This window comes from Salvelinus fontinalis, chromosome 5, assembly GCF_029448725.1.
Source record: "Salvelinus fontinalis isolate EN_2023a chromosome 5, ASM2944872v1, whole genome shotgun sequence".
Classification (NCBI taxonomy): domain Eukaryota; kingdom Metazoa; phylum Chordata; class Actinopteri; order Salmoniformes; family Salmonidae; genus Salvelinus; species Salvelinus fontinalis.
Genome location: NC_074669.1, coordinates 65823233 through 65841381, shown reverse-complemented (window position 1 = coordinate 65841381; position 18149 = coordinate 65823233). Strand labels below are relative to the sequence as shown.

General features: G+C 40.5%; 1 protein-coding gene and 1 long non-coding RNA gene across 2 annotated transcripts in view; one reads left to right on the top strand and one right to left on the bottom strand.

Moving 5' to 3' along the window:
* Positions 1–9254: 9254 nt before the first annotated feature.
* On the top strand, positions 9255–11191 carry LOC129856047 (uncharacterized). Its single transcript, XR_008759605.1, has 3 exons — positions 9255–9727; positions 9780–10112; positions 10620–11191. It is a non-coding gene; the product is annotated as an uncharacterized LOC129856047 (long non-coding RNA).
* Positions 11192–11910: 719 nt separating this feature from the next.
* The window catches only part of LOC129856046 (uncharacterized), a 37370-nt gene continuing 31131 nt past the window's right edge, over positions 11911–18149 (bottom strand). The window contains exons 7-8 of the mRNA XM_055924179.1: positions 14476–14520; positions 11911–13924 (exon numbers count right to left, since the gene is read on the bottom strand). Of these exons, the coding sequence (XP_055780154.1) occupies positions 13641–13924; positions 14476–14520 (329 nt within the window). The 3' untranslated portion in view covers positions 11911–13640. The remainder of the gene's footprint in view (positions 13925–14475; positions 14521–18149) is intronic.

The window sequence follows — 18149 nt, the reverse complement described above, 5'->3', positions numbered from 1 at the left end:
ATCCAGTCAGTAACTCCACTATACAGGTTGTATCCAGTCAGTAACAGTTATCCAGTCAGTAACTCCACTATACAGGTTGTATCCAGTCAGTAACTCCTCTATACAGGTTGTATCCAGTCAGTAACTCCACTATACAGGTTGTATCCAGTCAGTAACTCCTCTATACAGGTTGTATCCAGTCAGTACCAGGTATCCAGTCAGTAACTCCACTATACAGGTTGTATCCAGTCAGTAACTCCACTATACAGGTTGTTTCCAGTCAGTAACTCCACTATACAGGTTGTATCCAGTCAGTAACTCCTCTATACAGGTTGTATCCAGTCAGTAACAGGTTGTATCCAGTCAGTAACTCCACTATACAGGTTGTATCCAGTCAGTAACTCCTCTATACAGGTTGTATCCAGTCAGTAACTCCTCTATACAGGTTGTATCCAGTCAGTAACTCCACTATACAGGTTGTATCCAGTCAGTAACTCCTCTATACAGGTTGTATCCAGTCTAACTCCTCTATACAGGTTGTATCCAGTCAGTAACAGGTTGTATCCAGTCAGTAACTCCTATATACAGGTTGTATCCAGTCAGTAACTCCTCTATACAGGTTGTATCCAGTCAGTAACTCCACTATACAGGTTGTATCCAGTCAGTAACTCCACTATACAGGTTGTATCCAGTCAGTAACAGGTTGTATCCAGTCAGTAACTCCTCTATACAGGTTAAATCCAGTCAGTAACTCAACTATACAGGTTGTATCCAGTCAGTAACAGGTTGTATCCAGTCAGTAACAGGTTGTATCCAGTCAGTAACTCCTCTATACAGGTTGTATCCAGTCAGTAACTCCTCTATACAGGTTGTATCCAGTCAGTAACTCCTCTATACAGGTTGTATCCAGTCAGTAACTCCTCTATACAGGTTGTATCCAGTCAGTAACTCCTCTATACAGGTTGTATCCAGTCAGTAACAGGTTGTATCCAGTCAGTAACTCCTCTATACAGGTTGTATCCAGTCAGTAACTCCTCTATACAGGTTGTATCCAGTCAGTAACTCCACTATACAGGTTGTATCCAGTCAGTAACAGGTTGTATCCAGTCAGTAACTCCTCTATACAGGTTGTATCCAGTCAGTAACAGGTTGTATCCAGTCAGTAACAGGTTGTATCCAGTCAGTAACAGGTTGTATCCAGTCAGTAACAGGTTGTATCCAGTCAGTAACTCCTCTATACAGGTTGTATCCAGTCAGTAACTCCTCTATACAGGTTGTATCCAGTCAGTAACAGGTTGTATCCAGTCAGTAACTCCTCTATATAGGCTGTATCCAGTCAATAACTCCTCTATACAGGTTGTATCCAGTCAGTAACTCCACTATACAGGTTGTATCCAGTCAGTAACTCCTCTATACAGGTTGTATCCAGTCAGGAACTCCACTGTACAGGTTGTATCCAGTCAGTAACAGGTTGTATCCAGTCAGTAACTCCTCTATACAGGTTGTATCCAGTCAGTAACTCCTCTATACAGGTTGTATCCAGTCAGTAACACGTTGTATCCAGTCAGTAACTCCACTATACAGGTTGTATCCAGTCAGTAACTCCACTATACAGGTTGTATCCAGTCAGTAACTCCTCTATACAGGTTGTATCCAGTCAGTAACTCCTCTATACAAGTTGTATCCAGTCAGTAACTCCTCTATACAGGTTGTATCCAGTCAGTAACTACACTATACAGGTTGTATCCAGTCAGTAACAGGTTGTATCCAGTCAGTAACAGGTTGTATCCAGTCAGTAACTCCACTATACAGGTTGTATCCAGTCAGTAACAGGTTGTATCCAGTCAGTAACAGGTTGTATCCAGTCAGTAACTCCACTATACAGGTTGTATCCAGTCAGTAACAGGTTGTATCCAGTCAGTAACAGGTTGTATCCATTCAGTAACAGGTTGTATCCAGTCAGTAACTCCACTATACAGGTTGTATCCAGTCAGTAACTCCTCTATACAGGTTGTATCCAGTCAGTAACTCCTCTATACAGGTTGTATCCAGTCAGTAACTCCTATATACAGGTTGTATCCAGTCAGTAACAGGTTGTATCCAGTCAGTAACTCCACTATACAGGTTGTATCCAGTCAGTAACTCCACTATACAGGTTGTATCCAGTCAGTAACTCCTATATACAGGTTGTATCCAGTCAGTAACTCCACTATACAGGTTGTATCCAGTCAGTAACTCCTATATACAGGTTGTATCCAGTCAGTAACTCCACTATACAGGTTGTATCCAGTCAGTAACTCCTCTATACAGGCTGTATCCAGTCAGTAACTCCAATATACAGGTTGTATCCAGTCAGTAACTCCTATATAAAGGTTGTATCCAGTCAGTAACTCCTATATACAGGTTGTATCCAGTCAGTAACTCCTCTATACAGGTTGTATCCAGTCAGTAACTCCTCTATACAGGTTGTATCCAGTCAGTAACTCCACTATACAGGTTGTATCCAGTCAGTAACTCCACTATACAGGTTGTATCCAGTCAGTAACAGGTTGTATCCAGTCAGTAACTCTACTATACAGGTTGTATCCAGTCAGTAACTCCACTATACAGGTTGTATCCAGTCAGTAACTCCACTATACAGGTTGTATACAGTCAGTAACAGGTTGTATCCAGTCAGTAACAGGCTGTATCCAGTCAGTAACAGGTTGTATCCAGTCAGTAACTCCACTATACAGGTTGTATCCAGTCAGTAACTCCACTATAAAGGTTGTATCCAGTCAGTAACTCCTCTATACAGGTTGTATCCAGTCAGTAACTCCTCTATACAGGTTGTATCCAGTCAGTAACTCCACTATACAGGTTGTATCCAGTCAGTAACAGGCTGTATCCAGTCAGTAACTCCACTATACAGGTTGTATCCAGTCAGTAACTCCTCTATACAGGTTGTATCCAGTCAGTAACTCCTCTATACAGGCTGTATCCAGTCAGTAACTCCACTATACAGGTTGTATCCAGTCAGTAACAGGTTGTATCCAGTCAGTAACTCCACTATACAGGTTGTATCCAGTCAGTAACTCCTCTATACAGGTTGTATCCAGTCAGTAACTCCACTATACAGGTTGTATCCAGTCAGTAACAGGTTGTATCCAGTCAGTAACTCCACTATACAGGTTGTATCCAGTCAGTAACTCCACTATACAGGTTGTATCCAGTCAGTAACAGGTTGTATCCAGTCAGTAACTCCACTATACAGGTTGTATCCAGTCAGTAACAGGTTGTATCCAGTCAGTAACTCCACTATACAGGTTGTATCCAGTCAGTAACTCCACTATACAGGTTGTATCCAGTCAGTAACAGGTTGTATCCAGTCAGTAACAGGTTGTATCCAGTCAGTAACTCCACTATACAGGTTGTATCCAGTCAGTAACTCCACTATACAGGTTGTATCCAGTCAGTAATTCCACTATACAGGCTGTATCCAGTCAGTAACAGGTTGTATCCAGTCAGTAACTCCACTATACAGGTTGTATCCAGTCAGTAACTCCACTATACAGGTTGTATCCAGTCAGTAACTCCTATATACAGGTTGTATCCAGTCAGTAACTCCACTATACAGGTTGTATCCAGTCAGTAACTCCTCTATACAGGCTGTATCCAGTCAGTAACTCCAATATACAGGTTGTATCCAGTCAGTAACTCCTATATAAAGGTTGTATCCAGTCAGTAACTCCTATATACAGGTTGTATCCAGTCAGTAACTCCTCTATACAGGTTGTATCCAGTCAGTAACTCCTCTATACAGGTTGTATCCAGTCAGTAACTCCACTATACAGGTTGTATCCAGTCAGTAACTCCACTATACAGGTTGTATCCAGTCAGTAACAGGTTGTATCCAGTCAGTAACTCTACTATACAGGTTGTATCCAGTCAGTAACTCCACTATACAGGTTGTATCCAGTCAGTAACTCCACTATACAGGTTGTATACAGTCAGTAACAGGTTGTATCCAGTCAGTAACAGGCTGTATCCAGTCAGTAACAGGTTGTATCCAGTCAGTAACTCCACTATACAGGTTGTATCCAGTCAGTAACTCCACTATAAAGGTTGTATCCAGTCAGTAACTCCTCTATACAGGTTGTATCCAGTCAGTAACTCCTCTATACAGGTTGTATCCAGTCAGTAACTCCACTATACAGGTTGTATCCAGTCAGTAACAGGCTGTATCCAGTCAGTAACTCCACTATACAGGTTGTATCCAGTCAGTAACTCCTCTATACAGGTTGTATCCAGTCAGTAACTCCTCTATACAGGCTGTATCCAGTCAGTAACTCCACTATACAGGTTGTATCCAGTCAGTAACAGGTTGTATCCAGTCAGTAACTCCACTATACAGGTTGTATCCAGTCAGTAACTCCTCTATACAGGTTGTATCCAGTCAGTAACTCCACTATACAGGTTGTATCCAGTCAGTAACAGGTTGTATCCAGTCAGTAACTCCACTATACAGGTTGTATCCAGTCAGTAACTCCACTATACAGGTTGTATCCAGTCAGTAACAGGTTGTATCCAGTCAGTAACTCCACTATACAGGTTGTATCCAGTCAGTAACAGGTTGTATCCAGTCAGTAACTCCACTATACAGGTTGTATCCAGTCAGTAACTCCACTATACAGGTTGTATCCAGTCAGTAACAGGTTGTATCCAGTCAGTAACAGGTTGTATCCAGTCAGTAACTCCACTATACAGGTTGTATCCAGTCAGTAACTCCACTATACAGGTTGTATCCAGTCAGTAATTCCACTATACAGGCTGTATCCAGTCAGTAACAGGTTGTATCCAGTCAGTAACTCCACTATACAGGTTGTATCCAGTCAGTAACTCCACTATACAGGTTGTATCCAGTCAGTAACTCCACTATACAGGTTGTATCCAGTCAGTAACTCCACTATACAGGTTGTATCCAGTCAGTAACTCCACTATACAGGTTGTATCCAGTCAGTAACTCCTCTATACAGGTTGTATCCAGTCAGTAACTCCACTATACAGGTTGTATCCAGTCAGTAACTCCTCTATACAGGTTGTATCCAGTCAGTAACTCCACTATACAGGTTGTATCCAGTCAGTAACTCCACTATACAGGTTGTATCCAGTCAGTAACTCCTCTATACAGGTTGTATCCAGTCAGTAACTCCTCTATACAGGTTGTATCCAGTCAGTAACTCCTCTATACAGGTTGTATCCAGTCAGTAACTCCTCTATACAGGTTGTATCCAGTCAGTAACTCCACTATACAGGTTGTATCCAGTCAGTAACTCCTCTATACAGGTTGTATCCAGTCAGTAACTCCTCTATACAGGTTGAATCCAGTCAGTTTCTCCACTATACAGGTTGTATCCAGTCAGTAACTCCTCTATACAGGTTGTATCCAGTCAGTAACTCCACTATACAGGTTGTATCCAGTCAGTAACTCCTATATACAGGTTGTATCCAGTCAGTAACTCCACTATACAGGTTGTATCCAGTCAGTAACAGGTTGTATCCAGTCAGTAACTCTACTATACAGGTTGTATCCAGTCAGTAACTCCACTATACAGGTTGTATCCAGTCAGTAACAGGTTGTATCCAGTCAGTAACTCTACTATACAGGTTGTATCCAGTCAGTAACTCCACTATACAGGTTGTATCCAGTCAGTAACTCCACTATACAGGTTGTATCCAGTCAGTAACTCCACTATACAGGTTGTATCCAGTCAGTAACTCCTATATACAGGTTGTATCCAGTCAGTAACTCCACTATACAGGTTGTATCCAGTCAGTAACTCCTCTATACAGGCTGTATCCAGTCAGTAACTCCACTATACAGGTTGTATCCAGTCAGTAACTCCTATATACAGGTTGTATCCAGTCAGTAACTCCACTATACAGGTTGTATCCAGTCAGTAACAGGTTGTATCCAGTCAGTAACTCTACTATACAGGTTGTATCCAGTCAGTAACTCCACTATACAGGTTGTATCCAGTCAGTAACTCCACTATACAGGTTGTATCCAGTCAGTAACAGGTTGTATCCAGTCAGTAACTCTACTATACAGGTTGTATCCAGTCAGTAACAGGTTGTATCCAGTCAGTAACAGGCTGTATCCAGTCAGTAACTCCTCTATACAGGTTGTATCCAGTCAGTAACTCCACTATACAGGTTGTATCCAGTCAGTAACTCTACTATACAGGTTGTATCCAGTCAGTAACTCCACTATACAGGTTGTATCCAGTCAGTATCAGATTGTATCCAGTCAGTAACTCCTCTATACAGGTTGTATCCAGTCAGTAACTCCTCTATACAGGTTGTATCCAGTCAGTAACTCCACTATACAGGTTGTATTCAGTCAGTAACTCCTATATACAGGTTGTATCCAGTCAGTAACTCCACTATACAGGTTGTATCCAGTCAGTAACAGGTTGTATCCAGTCAGTAACTCTACTATACAGGTTGTATCCAGTCAGTAACTCCACTATACAGGTTGTATCCAGTCAGTAACTCCACTATACAGGTTGTATCCAGTCAGTAACTCCACTATACAGGTTGTATCCAGTCAGTAACTCCTATATACAGGTTGTATCCAGTCAGTAACTCCACTATACAGGTTGTATCCAGTCAGTAACTCCACTATACAGGTTGTATCCAGTCAGTAACTCCACTATACAGGTTGTATCCAGTCAGTAACTCCTATATACAGGTTGTATCCAGTCAGTAACTCCACTATACAGGTTGTATCCAGTCAGTAACTCCTCTATACAGGCTGTATCCAGTCAGTAACTCCACTATACAGGTTGTATCCAGTCAGTAACTCCTATATACAGGTTGTATCCAGTCAGTAACTCCACTATACAGGTTGTATCCAGTCAGTAACAGGTTGTATCCAGTCAGTAACTCTACTATACAGGTTGTATCCAGTCAGTAACTCCACTATACAGGTTGTATCCAGTCAGTAACTCCACTATACAGGTTGTATCCAGTCAGTAACAGGTTGTATCCAGTCAGTAACTCTACTATACAGGTTGTATCCAGTCAGTAACAGGTTGTATCCAGTCAGTAACAGGCTGTATCCAGTCAGTAACTCCTCTATACAGGTTGTATCCAGTCAGTAACTCCACTATACAGGTTGTATCCAGTCAGTAACTCTACTATACAGGTTGTATCCAGTCAGTAACTCCACTATACAGGTTGTATCCAGTCAGTATCAGGTTGTATCCAGTCAGTAACTCCTATATACAGGTTGTATCCAGTCAGTAACTCCACTATACAGGTTGTATCCAGTCAGTAACAGGTTGTATCCAGTCAGTAACTCTACTATACAGGTTGTATCCAGTCAGTAACTCCACTATACAGGTTGTATCCAGTCAGTAACAGGTTGTATCCAGTCAGTAACTATACTATACAGGTTGTATCCAGTCAGTAACTCCACTATACAGGTTGTATCCAGTCAGTAACTCCTCTATACAGGTTGTATCCAGTCAGTAACTCCACTATACAGGTTGTATCCAGTCAGTAACTCCTCTATACAGGTTGAATCCAGTCAGTAACTCCTCTATACAGGTTGTATCCAGTCAGTAACTCCTCTATACAGGTTGTATCCAGTCAGTAACTCCACTATACAGGTTGTATCCAGTCAGTAACAGGTTGTATCCAGTCAGTAACTCTACTATACAGGTTGTATCCAGTCAGTAACAGGTTGTATCCAGTCAGTAACAGGCTGTATCCAGTCAGTAACTCCTCTATACAGGTTGTATCCAGTCAGTAACTCCACTATACAGGTTGTATCCAGTCAGTAACTCCACTATACAGGTTGTATCCAGTCAGTAACTCCACTATACAGGTTGTATCCAGTCAGTATCAGATTGTATCCAGTCACTAACAGGCTGTATCCAGTCAGTAACTCCTCTATACAGGTTGTATCCAGTCAGTAACTCCACTATACAGGTTGTATCCAGTCAGTAACTCCACTATACAGGTTGTATCCAGTCAGTAACTCCACTATACAGGTTGTATCCAGTCAGTATCAGATTGTATCCAGTCAGTAACTCCTCTATACAGGTTGTATCCAGTCAGTAACTCCTCTATACAGGTTGTATCCAGTCAGTAACTCCACTATACAGGTTGTATCCAGTCAGTAACTCCTATATACAGGTTGTATCCAGTCAGTAACTCCACTATACAGGTTGTATCCAGTCAGTAACAGGTTGTATCCAGTCAGTAACTCTACTATACAGGTTGTATCCAGTCAGTAACTCCACTATACAGGTTGTATCCAGTCAGTAACTCCACTATACAGGTTGTATCCAGTCAGTAACTCCTCTATACAGGTTGTATCCAGTCAGTAACTCCTATATACAGGTTGTATCCAGTCAGTAACTCCACTATACAGGTTGTATCCAGTCAGTAACAGGTTGTATCCAGTCAGTAACTCTACTATACAGGTTGTATCCAGTCAGTAACTCCACTATACAGGTTGTATCCAGTCAGTAACTCCTATATACAGGTTGTATCCAGTCAGTAACTCCACTATACAGGTTGTATCCAGTCAGTAACAGGTTGTATCCAGTCAGTAACTCTACTATACAGGTTATATCCAGTCAGTAACAGGTTGTATCCAGTCAGTAACAGGCTGTATCCAGTCAGTAACTCCTCTATACAGGTTGTATCCAGTCAGTAACTCCACTATACAGGTTGTATCCAGTCAGTAACTCCACTATACAGGTTGTATCCAGTCAGTAACTCCACTATACAGGTTGTATCCAGTCAGTAACTCCACTATACAGGTTGTATCCAGTCAGTATCAGATTGTATCCAGTCAGTAACTCCTCTATACAGGTTGTATCCAGTCAGTAACTCCACTATACAGGTTGTATCCAGTCAGTAACTCCTATATACAGGTTGTATCCAGTCAGTAACTCCACTATACAGGTTGTATCCAGTCAGTAACAGGTTGTATCCAGTCAGTAACTCTACTATACAGGTTGTATCCAGTCAGTAACTCCACTATACAGGTTGTATCCAGTCAGTAACAGGTTGTATCCAGTCAGTAACTCTACTATACAGGTTGTATCCAGTCAGTAACTCCACTATACAGGTTGTATCCAGTCAGTAACTCCTCTATACAGGTTGTATCCAGTCAGTAACTCCACTATACAGGTTGTATCCAGTCAGTAACTCCTCTATACAGGTTGAATCCAGTCAGTAACTCCTCTATACAGGTTGTATCCAGTCAGTAACTCCTCTATACAGGTTGTATCCAGTCAGTAACTCCACTATACAGGTTGTATCCAGTCAGTAACAGGTTGTATCCAGTCAGTAACTCCACTATACAGGTTGTATCCAGTCAGTAACTCCTCTATACAGGTTGTATCCAGTCAGTAACTCCTCTATACAGGTTGTATCCAGTCAGTAACTCCTCTATACAGGTTGTATCCAGTCAGTAACTCCACTATACAGGTTGTATCCAGTCAGTAACAGGTTGTATCCAGTCAGTAACTCCACTATACAGGTTGTATCCAGTCAGTAACTCCTCTATACAGGTTGTATCCAGTCAGTAACTCCTCTATACAGGTTGTATCCAGTCAGTAACTCCACTATACAGGTTGTATCCAGTCAGTAACTCCTCTATACAGGTTGTATCCAGTCAGTAACTCTACTATACAGGTTGTATCCAGTCAGTAACTCCTCTATACAGGTTGTATCCAGTCAGTAACAGGTTGTATCCAGTCAGTAACTCCTCTATAAAGGTTGTATCCAGTCAGTAACAGGTTGTATCCAGTCAGTAACTCCACTATACAGGTTGTATCCAGTCAGTAACAGGTTGTATCCAGTCAGTAACAGGTTGTATCCAGTCAGTAACTCCACTATACAGGTTGTATCCAGTCAGTAACTCCTCTATACAGGTTGTATCCAGTCAGTAACAGGTTGTATCCAGTCAGTAACAGGTTGTATCCAGTCAGTAACTCCACTATACAGGTTGTATCCAGTCAGTAACAGGTTGTATCCAGTCAGTAACAGGTTGTATCCAGTCAGTAACTCCACTATACAGGTTGTATCCAGTCAGTAACTCCTCTATACAGGTTGTATCCAGTCAGTAACAGGTTGTATCCAGTCAGTAACTCCTCTATAAAGGTTGTATCCAGTCAGTAACAGGCTGTATCCAGTCAGTAACTCCACTATACAGGTTGTATCCAGTCAGTAACTCCTCTATACAGGTTGTATCCAGTCAGTAACTCCACTATACAGGTTGTATCCAGTCAGTAACAGGTTGTATCCAGTCAGTAACTCCTCTATACAGGTTGTATCCAGTCAGTAACTCCTCTATACAGGTTGTATCCAGTCAGTAACTCCTATATACAGGTTGTATCCAGTCAGTAACTCCTCTATACAGGTTGTATCCAGTCAGTAACTCCTATATACAGGTTGTATCCAGTCAGTAACTCCTATATGCAGGTTGTATCCAGTCAGTAACTCCTCTATACAGGTTGTATCCAGTCAGTAACTCCTATATACAGGTTGTATCCAGTCAGTGACTCCTATATACAGGTTGTATCCAGTCAGTAACTCCTCTATACAGGTTGTATCCAGTCAGTAACTCCACTATACAGGTTGTATCCAGTCAGTAACTCCACTATACAGGTTGTATCCAGTCAGTAACTCCTCTATACAGGTTGTATCCAGTCAGTAACTCCTCTATACAGGTTGTATCCAGTCAGTAACTCCACTATACAGGTTGTATCCAGTCAGTAACTCCACTATACAGGTTGTATCCAGTCAGTAACTCCTCTATACAGGTTGTATCCATTCAGTAACAGGTTGTATCCAGTCAGTAACTCCACTATACAGGTTGTATCCAGTCAGTAACTCCTCTATACAGGTTGTATCCAGTCAGTAACTCCACTATACAGGTTGTATCCAGTCAGTAACTGGTGGCAGTTAGGGTTTCCAAGTTGTCTTGAATACAGCAACGCACACGCCATTATGGGGTATTGTGATGTCATTATGGGGTACTGTGATGTCATTATGGGGTACTGTGATGTCATTATGGGGTATTGTGATGTCATTATGGGGTATTGTGTGTAGATTGAGGTAAAACAACACAGTGGAAAAAGTGAAGTGGTCTGAATTCTTTCTGAATGAACGCAACATATAAGGGAATCAGTCAATAAATAAATGAGACCCTCATCCACCTCTGGCCTGCTCGCCTCCCTACCACTGAGGAAGTACAGTTCCCGCTCAGCCCAGTCAAAACTGTTCGCTGCTCTGGCACCCCAATGGTGGAACAAACTCCCTCACGACGCCAGGACAGCGGAGTCAATCACCACCTTCCGGAGACACCTGAAACCCCACCTCTTCAAGGAATACCTAGGATAGGATAAAGCAATCCTTCTGCCCCCCCCCCCCCCCTTAAAAGATTTAGATGCACTATTGTAAAGTGGTTGTTCCACTGGATGTCATTAGGTGAATGCACCAATTTGTAAGTCGCTCTGGATAAGAGCGTCTGCTAAATGACTTAAATGTAAATGTAAATGTCTAATCTATGGATTTCACATGACTGGGAATACAGATATGATTATTATATTGCATCTGTTGTTCACAGATACCTTAAAGGTCGTGGATCAGAAAACCAGTCAGTATCTGACCACCATTTGCCTCATGCAGCACATCTCCTTCACATAGAGTTGATCAGGCTGTTGATTGTAGTCTGTGAATTGTTGTACGAAGTTGCTGGATATTGGCGAGAACTGGAACACGCCAACGTACACGTCGATCCAGAGCATCCCAAACATGCTCAATGGGGTGACATGTCTGGTGAGTATGCAGGCCATGGAAGAACTGGGACATTTTCAGCTTCCAGGAATTGTGTCCAGATCCTTGTGACATGAGGCCGTGTCATGCTGAAACATGAGGTGATGAATAGCACAACAATGGACCTCAGGATCTCGCCACGGTCTCTCTGTGCATTCAAATTGCCATTGATAAAATGCAATTGTGTTCGTTGTACGTAGCTTATGCCTGCCCCATACCATAACCCCACCTCCACCATGGGGCACTCTGTTCACAACGTTGACATCAGCAAACCGCTCGCCCACACGACGCCATACACATAGTCTGAGGTTGTGAGGCCGGTTGGACGTACTGCCAAATTCTCTAAAGCAACGTTGGAGACGGCTTATGGTAGAGAAATGAACATGCAATCATTTGGCAACGGCCCTGGAGGACATTCCTGCAGTCCCTGAACCTGAGACATCTGTGGCATTGCATTGTGTTACAAAACTGCACATTTTAGAGTGGCCTTTTATTGTCCCCAGCACAAGGTGCACCTGTGTAATGATCATGCTGTTTAATCAGCTTCTTGATATTCCACACCTGTCAACTGGATGGATTATTTTGGCAAAGGGGAAATGCTCACTAACAGGGATGTAAACACATTAGAGCACAAAGTTTGAGAGGAATAATCTTTTTGTGCTTATAGAACATTTCTGGGATCTTTTATTTCAGCTCATGAAACATGGGAACATCACATGTTGCATTTCATATTTTAGTTCAGGATAGAATAGGATATTTTTGGTTGTAATGGTGACTTCTAGAGACAGACAGACAGGGACCTCTTCAGATAGACTTCTAGACATCATAGTGACAGACAGACAGACAGACAGCTCTTCAGATAGACTTCTAGACATCATAGTGACAGACAGACAGATAGACTTCTAGACATCATAGTGACAGACAGGCAGGCAGACAGACAGACAGACAGACAGACAGCTCTTCAGATAGACTTCTAGACATCATAGTGACAGACAGACAGATAGACTTCTAGACATCATAGTGACAGACAGGCAGGCAGACAGACAGACAGACAGACAGAAAGACAGGCAGACAGACAGCTCTTCAGATAGACCTGTAGACATCATTAGTCACAGACTGGGACCTTTAATACCACACAGTATTTCTATTCAGAGTTCTATCCTGTCCATCAGAGAGAGTAAATACATAAATAAATATATGATGATGTATGACCCCCCTCCTGGAGAGCTGCAAGGTGTGCAGGGTTTTGTTCCAGCCCTTCAACACTTGGTTCTACGCATCAGTTACTTCTCAGGCTGTTTATATTTAATACTGAGAGAGTATAAGACGCTCTGATTGGCTAATCTACAGCTGCTTCTATAACAGACACTCTGATTGGCTAATCTACAGCTGCTTCTATAACAGACGCTCTGATTGGCTAATCTACAGCTGCTTCTATAACAGACGCTCTAATTGGCTACGTCACATTGTGACTCTTTGGTGTGCTGGGCTCTGATAGGCTATAGGGAGGGTGCATTACCAAGAGCTGTGTGTGTGTGTGTGTATATGTCTGTGTGTTGTGTGTGTGTATAGTGTTTGAGCTTGTGTGTGTGTGTGTGTGTGTATAGTGTTTGAGCTTGTGTGTGTGTGTGTGTATAGTGTTTGAGCTCGTCTGTGTGTGTGTGTCTGTGTTGTGTGCGTGTATAGTGTTTGAGCTTGTGTGTGTGTGTGTATATATGTCTGTGTATCTGTGTGTTGTGTGTGTGTATAGTGTTTGAGCTCGTATATGTGTGTGTGTGTGTATAGTGTTTGAGCTCGTCTGTGTGTGTGTGTTGTGTGTGTCAGACGGGGTTTTCCTCCGAGAGGTCGGAGTCCATCTGGATGACCTCGGGGGCGGGGCCTATCGGGATCTCCACGGTCTCAGGGTGATTCCCATTGGCCAGCGCGGCGTTGGTGGGCGGCGGCTTCTCGGGGCAGTTCTGCACAGTGATGATGCGATTGAAGGCTTTGAGTCGTCTCCATAGCAACCAGTACACTTTACACTGGATGTACATGAACACCAGTCCGCCTGACATGCCTATCGCCACGATGACCAGCTTCATCCAGAACGGCCACTCCAACACACCTAGAGAGAGAGACAGAGAGAGAGAGGTACAGAGAGGTAGAGAGAGAGAGAGAGAGAGAGGTAGAAAGAGGTAGAGAGAGAGAGGTACAGAGAGGTAGAGAGAGAGAGAGGAGAGAGAGAGGTATAGAGAGAGAGGAGAGAGGTAGAGAGAGACAGAGAGAGAGAGGTACAGAGAGGTAGAGAGAGAGAGGTATAGAGAGGTAGAGAGAGAGAGAGAGAGGTATAGAGAGGTAGAGAGAGAGAGACAGAGAGAGAGAGAGAGGTATAGAGAGAGAGGTAGAGAGAGAGAGACAGAGAGAGAGAGAGAGGTATAGAGAGAGAGGTAGAGAGAGAGGTAGAGAGAGAGAGAGAGGTATAGAGAGGTAGAAAGAGAGAGAGAGGTAGCGAGAGAGGTAGCGAGAGGTAGAGAGAGGTAGAAAGAGAGAGAGGAGAGGAGAGGTAGAGAGAGAGAGAGAGACACACAGACATATACATACACAGGTTAGTTATGTCAGGGGGATTGAAACAGAGAGATTGTGTGTGTCTGTGTTTGATACCAGAGGCCTCCTTACCCTCAGCAGTGTAGTACTTCATCACTGATATTCTCCACATGTCATCTGTAAACACAGTAATGTTACTATATTCTCCTGTAAACACAGTAATGTTACTATATTCTCCTCATCTGTAAACACAGTAATGTTACTATATTCTCCTGTCATCTGTAAACACAGTAATGTTACTATATTCTCCTGTAAACACAGTAATGTTACTATATTCTCCTGTCATCTGTAAACACAGTAATGTTACTATATTCTCCTGTCATCTGTAAACACAGTAATGTTACTATATTCTCCTCATCTGTAAACACAGTAATGTTACTATATTCTCCTGTCATCTGAAAACACAGTAATGTTACTATATTCTCCTGTCATCTGTAAACACAGTAATGTTACTATATTCTCCTCATCTGTAAACACAGTAATGTTACTATATTCTCCTGTCATCTGTAAACACAGTAATGTTACTATATTCTCTTCATCTGAAAACACAGTAATGTTACTATATTCTCCTCATCTGTAAACACAGTAATGTTACTATATTCTCCTCATCTGTAAACACAGTAATGTTACTATATTCTCCTCATCTGAAAACACAGTAATGTTACTATATTCTCCTGTCATCTGTAAACACAGTAATGTTACTATATTCTCCTCATCTGTAAACACAGTAATGTTACTATATTCTCCTCATCTGTAAACACAGTAATGTTACTATATTCTCCTGTCATCTGTAAACACAGTAATGTTACTATATTCTCCTCATCTGTAAACACAGTAATGTTACTATATTCTCCTCATCTATAAACACAGTAATGTTACTATATTCTCCTGTCATCTGTAAACACAGTAATGTTACTATATTCTCCTCATCTGTAAACACAGTAATGTTACTATATTCTCCTGTCATCTGAAAACACAGTAATGTTACTATATTCTCCTCATCTGTAAACACAGTAATGTTACTATATTCTCCTGTCATCTGTAGACACAGTAATGTTACTATATTCTCCTGTCATCTGTAAACACAGTAATGTTACTATATTCTCTTCATCTGAAAACACAGTAATGTTACTATATTCTCCTCATCTGTAAACACAGTAATGTTACTATATTCTCCTCATCTGTAAACACAGTAATGTTACTATATTCTCCTCATCTGAAAACACAGTAATGTTACTATATTCTCCTGTCATCTGTAAACACAGTAATGTTACTATATTCTCCTCATCTGTAAACACAGTAATGTTACTATATTCTCCTGTCATCTGTAAACACAGTAATGTTACTATATTCTCCTCATCTGTAAACACAGTAATGTTACTATATTCTCCTGTCATCTGTAAACACAGTAATGTTACTATATTCTCCTCATCTGTAAACACAGTAATGTTACTATATTCTCCTGTCATCTGAAAACACAGTAATGTTACTATATTCGCCTGTCATCTGTAAACACAGTAATGTTACTATATTCTCCTGTCATCTGTAAACACAGTAATGTTACTATATTCTCCTCATCTGTAAACACAGTAATGTTACTATATTCTCCTCATCTGTAAACACAGTAATGTTACTATATTCTCCTGTCATCTGTAAACACAGTAATGTTACTATATTCTCCTCATCTGTAAACACAGTAATGTTACTATATTCTCCTCATCTATAAACACAGTAATGTTACTATATTCTCCTGTCATCTGTAAACACAGTAATGTTACTATATTCTCCTCATCTGTAAACACAGTAATGTTACTATATTCTCCTGTCATCTGAAAACACAGTAATGTTACTATATTCTCCTGTCATCTGTAAACACAGTAATGTTACTATATTCTCCTGTCATCTGTAAACACAGTAATGTTACTATATTCTCCTCATCTGTAAACACAGTAATGTTACTATATTCTCCTGTCATCTGTAAACACAGTAATGTTACTATATTCTCCTCATCTGTAAACACAGTAATGTTACTATATTCTCCTGTCATCTGTAAACACAGTAATGTTACTATATTCTCCTCATCTGTAAACACAGTGATGTTACTATATTCTCCTCATCTGTAAACACAGTAATGTTACTATATTCTCCTCATCTGTAAACACAGTAATGTTACTATATTCTCCTCATCTGTAAACACAGTAATGTTACTATATTCTCCTGTCATCTGTAAACACAGTAATGTTACTATATTCTCCTCATCTGTAAACACAGTAATGTTACTATATTCTCCTGTAAACACAGTAATGTTACTATATTCTCCTGTCATCTGTAAACACAGTAATGTTACTATATTCTCCTGTCATCTGTAAACACAGTAATGTTACTATATTCTCCTCATCTGTAAACACAGTAATGTTACTATGTTCTCCTCTCCTGTAAACACAGTAATGTTACTATATTCTCCTCATCTGTAAACACAGTAATGTTACTATATTCTCCTCATCTGTAAACACAGTAATGTTACTATGTTCTCCTCATCTGTAAACACAGTAATGTTACTATATTCTCCTCATCTGTAAACACAGTAATGTTACTATATTCTCCTGTCATCTGTAAACACAGTAATGTTACTATATTCTCCTCATCTGTAAACACAGTAATGTTACTATATTCTCCTGTAAACACAGTAATGTTACTATATTCTCCTCATCTGAAAACACAGTAATGTTACTATATTCTCCTCATCTGTAAACACAGTAATGTTACTATATTCTCCTGTAAACACAGTAATGTTACTATATTCTCCTGTAAACACAGTAATGTTACTATATTCTCCTCATCTGAAAACACAGTAATGTTACTATATTCTCCTCATCTGAAAACACAGTAATGTTACTATATTCTCCTCATCTGAAAACACAGTAATGTTACTATATTCTCCTCATCTGTAAACACAGTAATGTTACTATATTCTCCTGTAAACACAGTAATGTTACTATATTCTCCTCATCTGAAAACACAGTAATGTTACTATATTCTCCTGTAAACAAAGTAATGTTACTATATTCTCCTGTCATCTGTAAACACAGTAATGTTACTATATTCTCCTCATCTGTAAACACAGTAATGTTACTATATTCTCCTCATCTGTAAACACAGTAATGTTACTATATTCTCCTCACCTGTAAACACAGTAATGTTACTATATTCTCCTGTAAACACAGTAATGTTACTATATTCTCCTCATCTGAAAACACAGTAATGTTACTATATTCTCCTCATCTGTAAACACAGTAATGTTACTATATTCTCCTGTAAACACAGTAATGTTACTATATTCTCCTCATCTGAAAACACAGTAATGTTACTATATTCTCCTCATCTGTAAACACAGTAATGTTACTATATTCTCCTCATCTGAAAACACAGTAATGTTACTATATTCTCCTCATCTGAAAACACAGTAATGTTACTATATTCTCCTCATCTGTAAACACAGTAATGTTACTATATTCTCCTGTAAACACAGTAATGTTACTATATTCTCCTCATCTGAAAACACAGTAATGTTACTATATTCTCCTGTAAACACAGTAATGTTACTATATTCTCCTGTCATCTGTAAACACAGTAATGTTACTATATTCTCCTCATCTGTAAACACAGTAATGTTACTATATTCTCCTCATCTGTAAACACAGTAATGTTACTATATTCTCCTGTCATCTGTAAACACAGTAATGTTA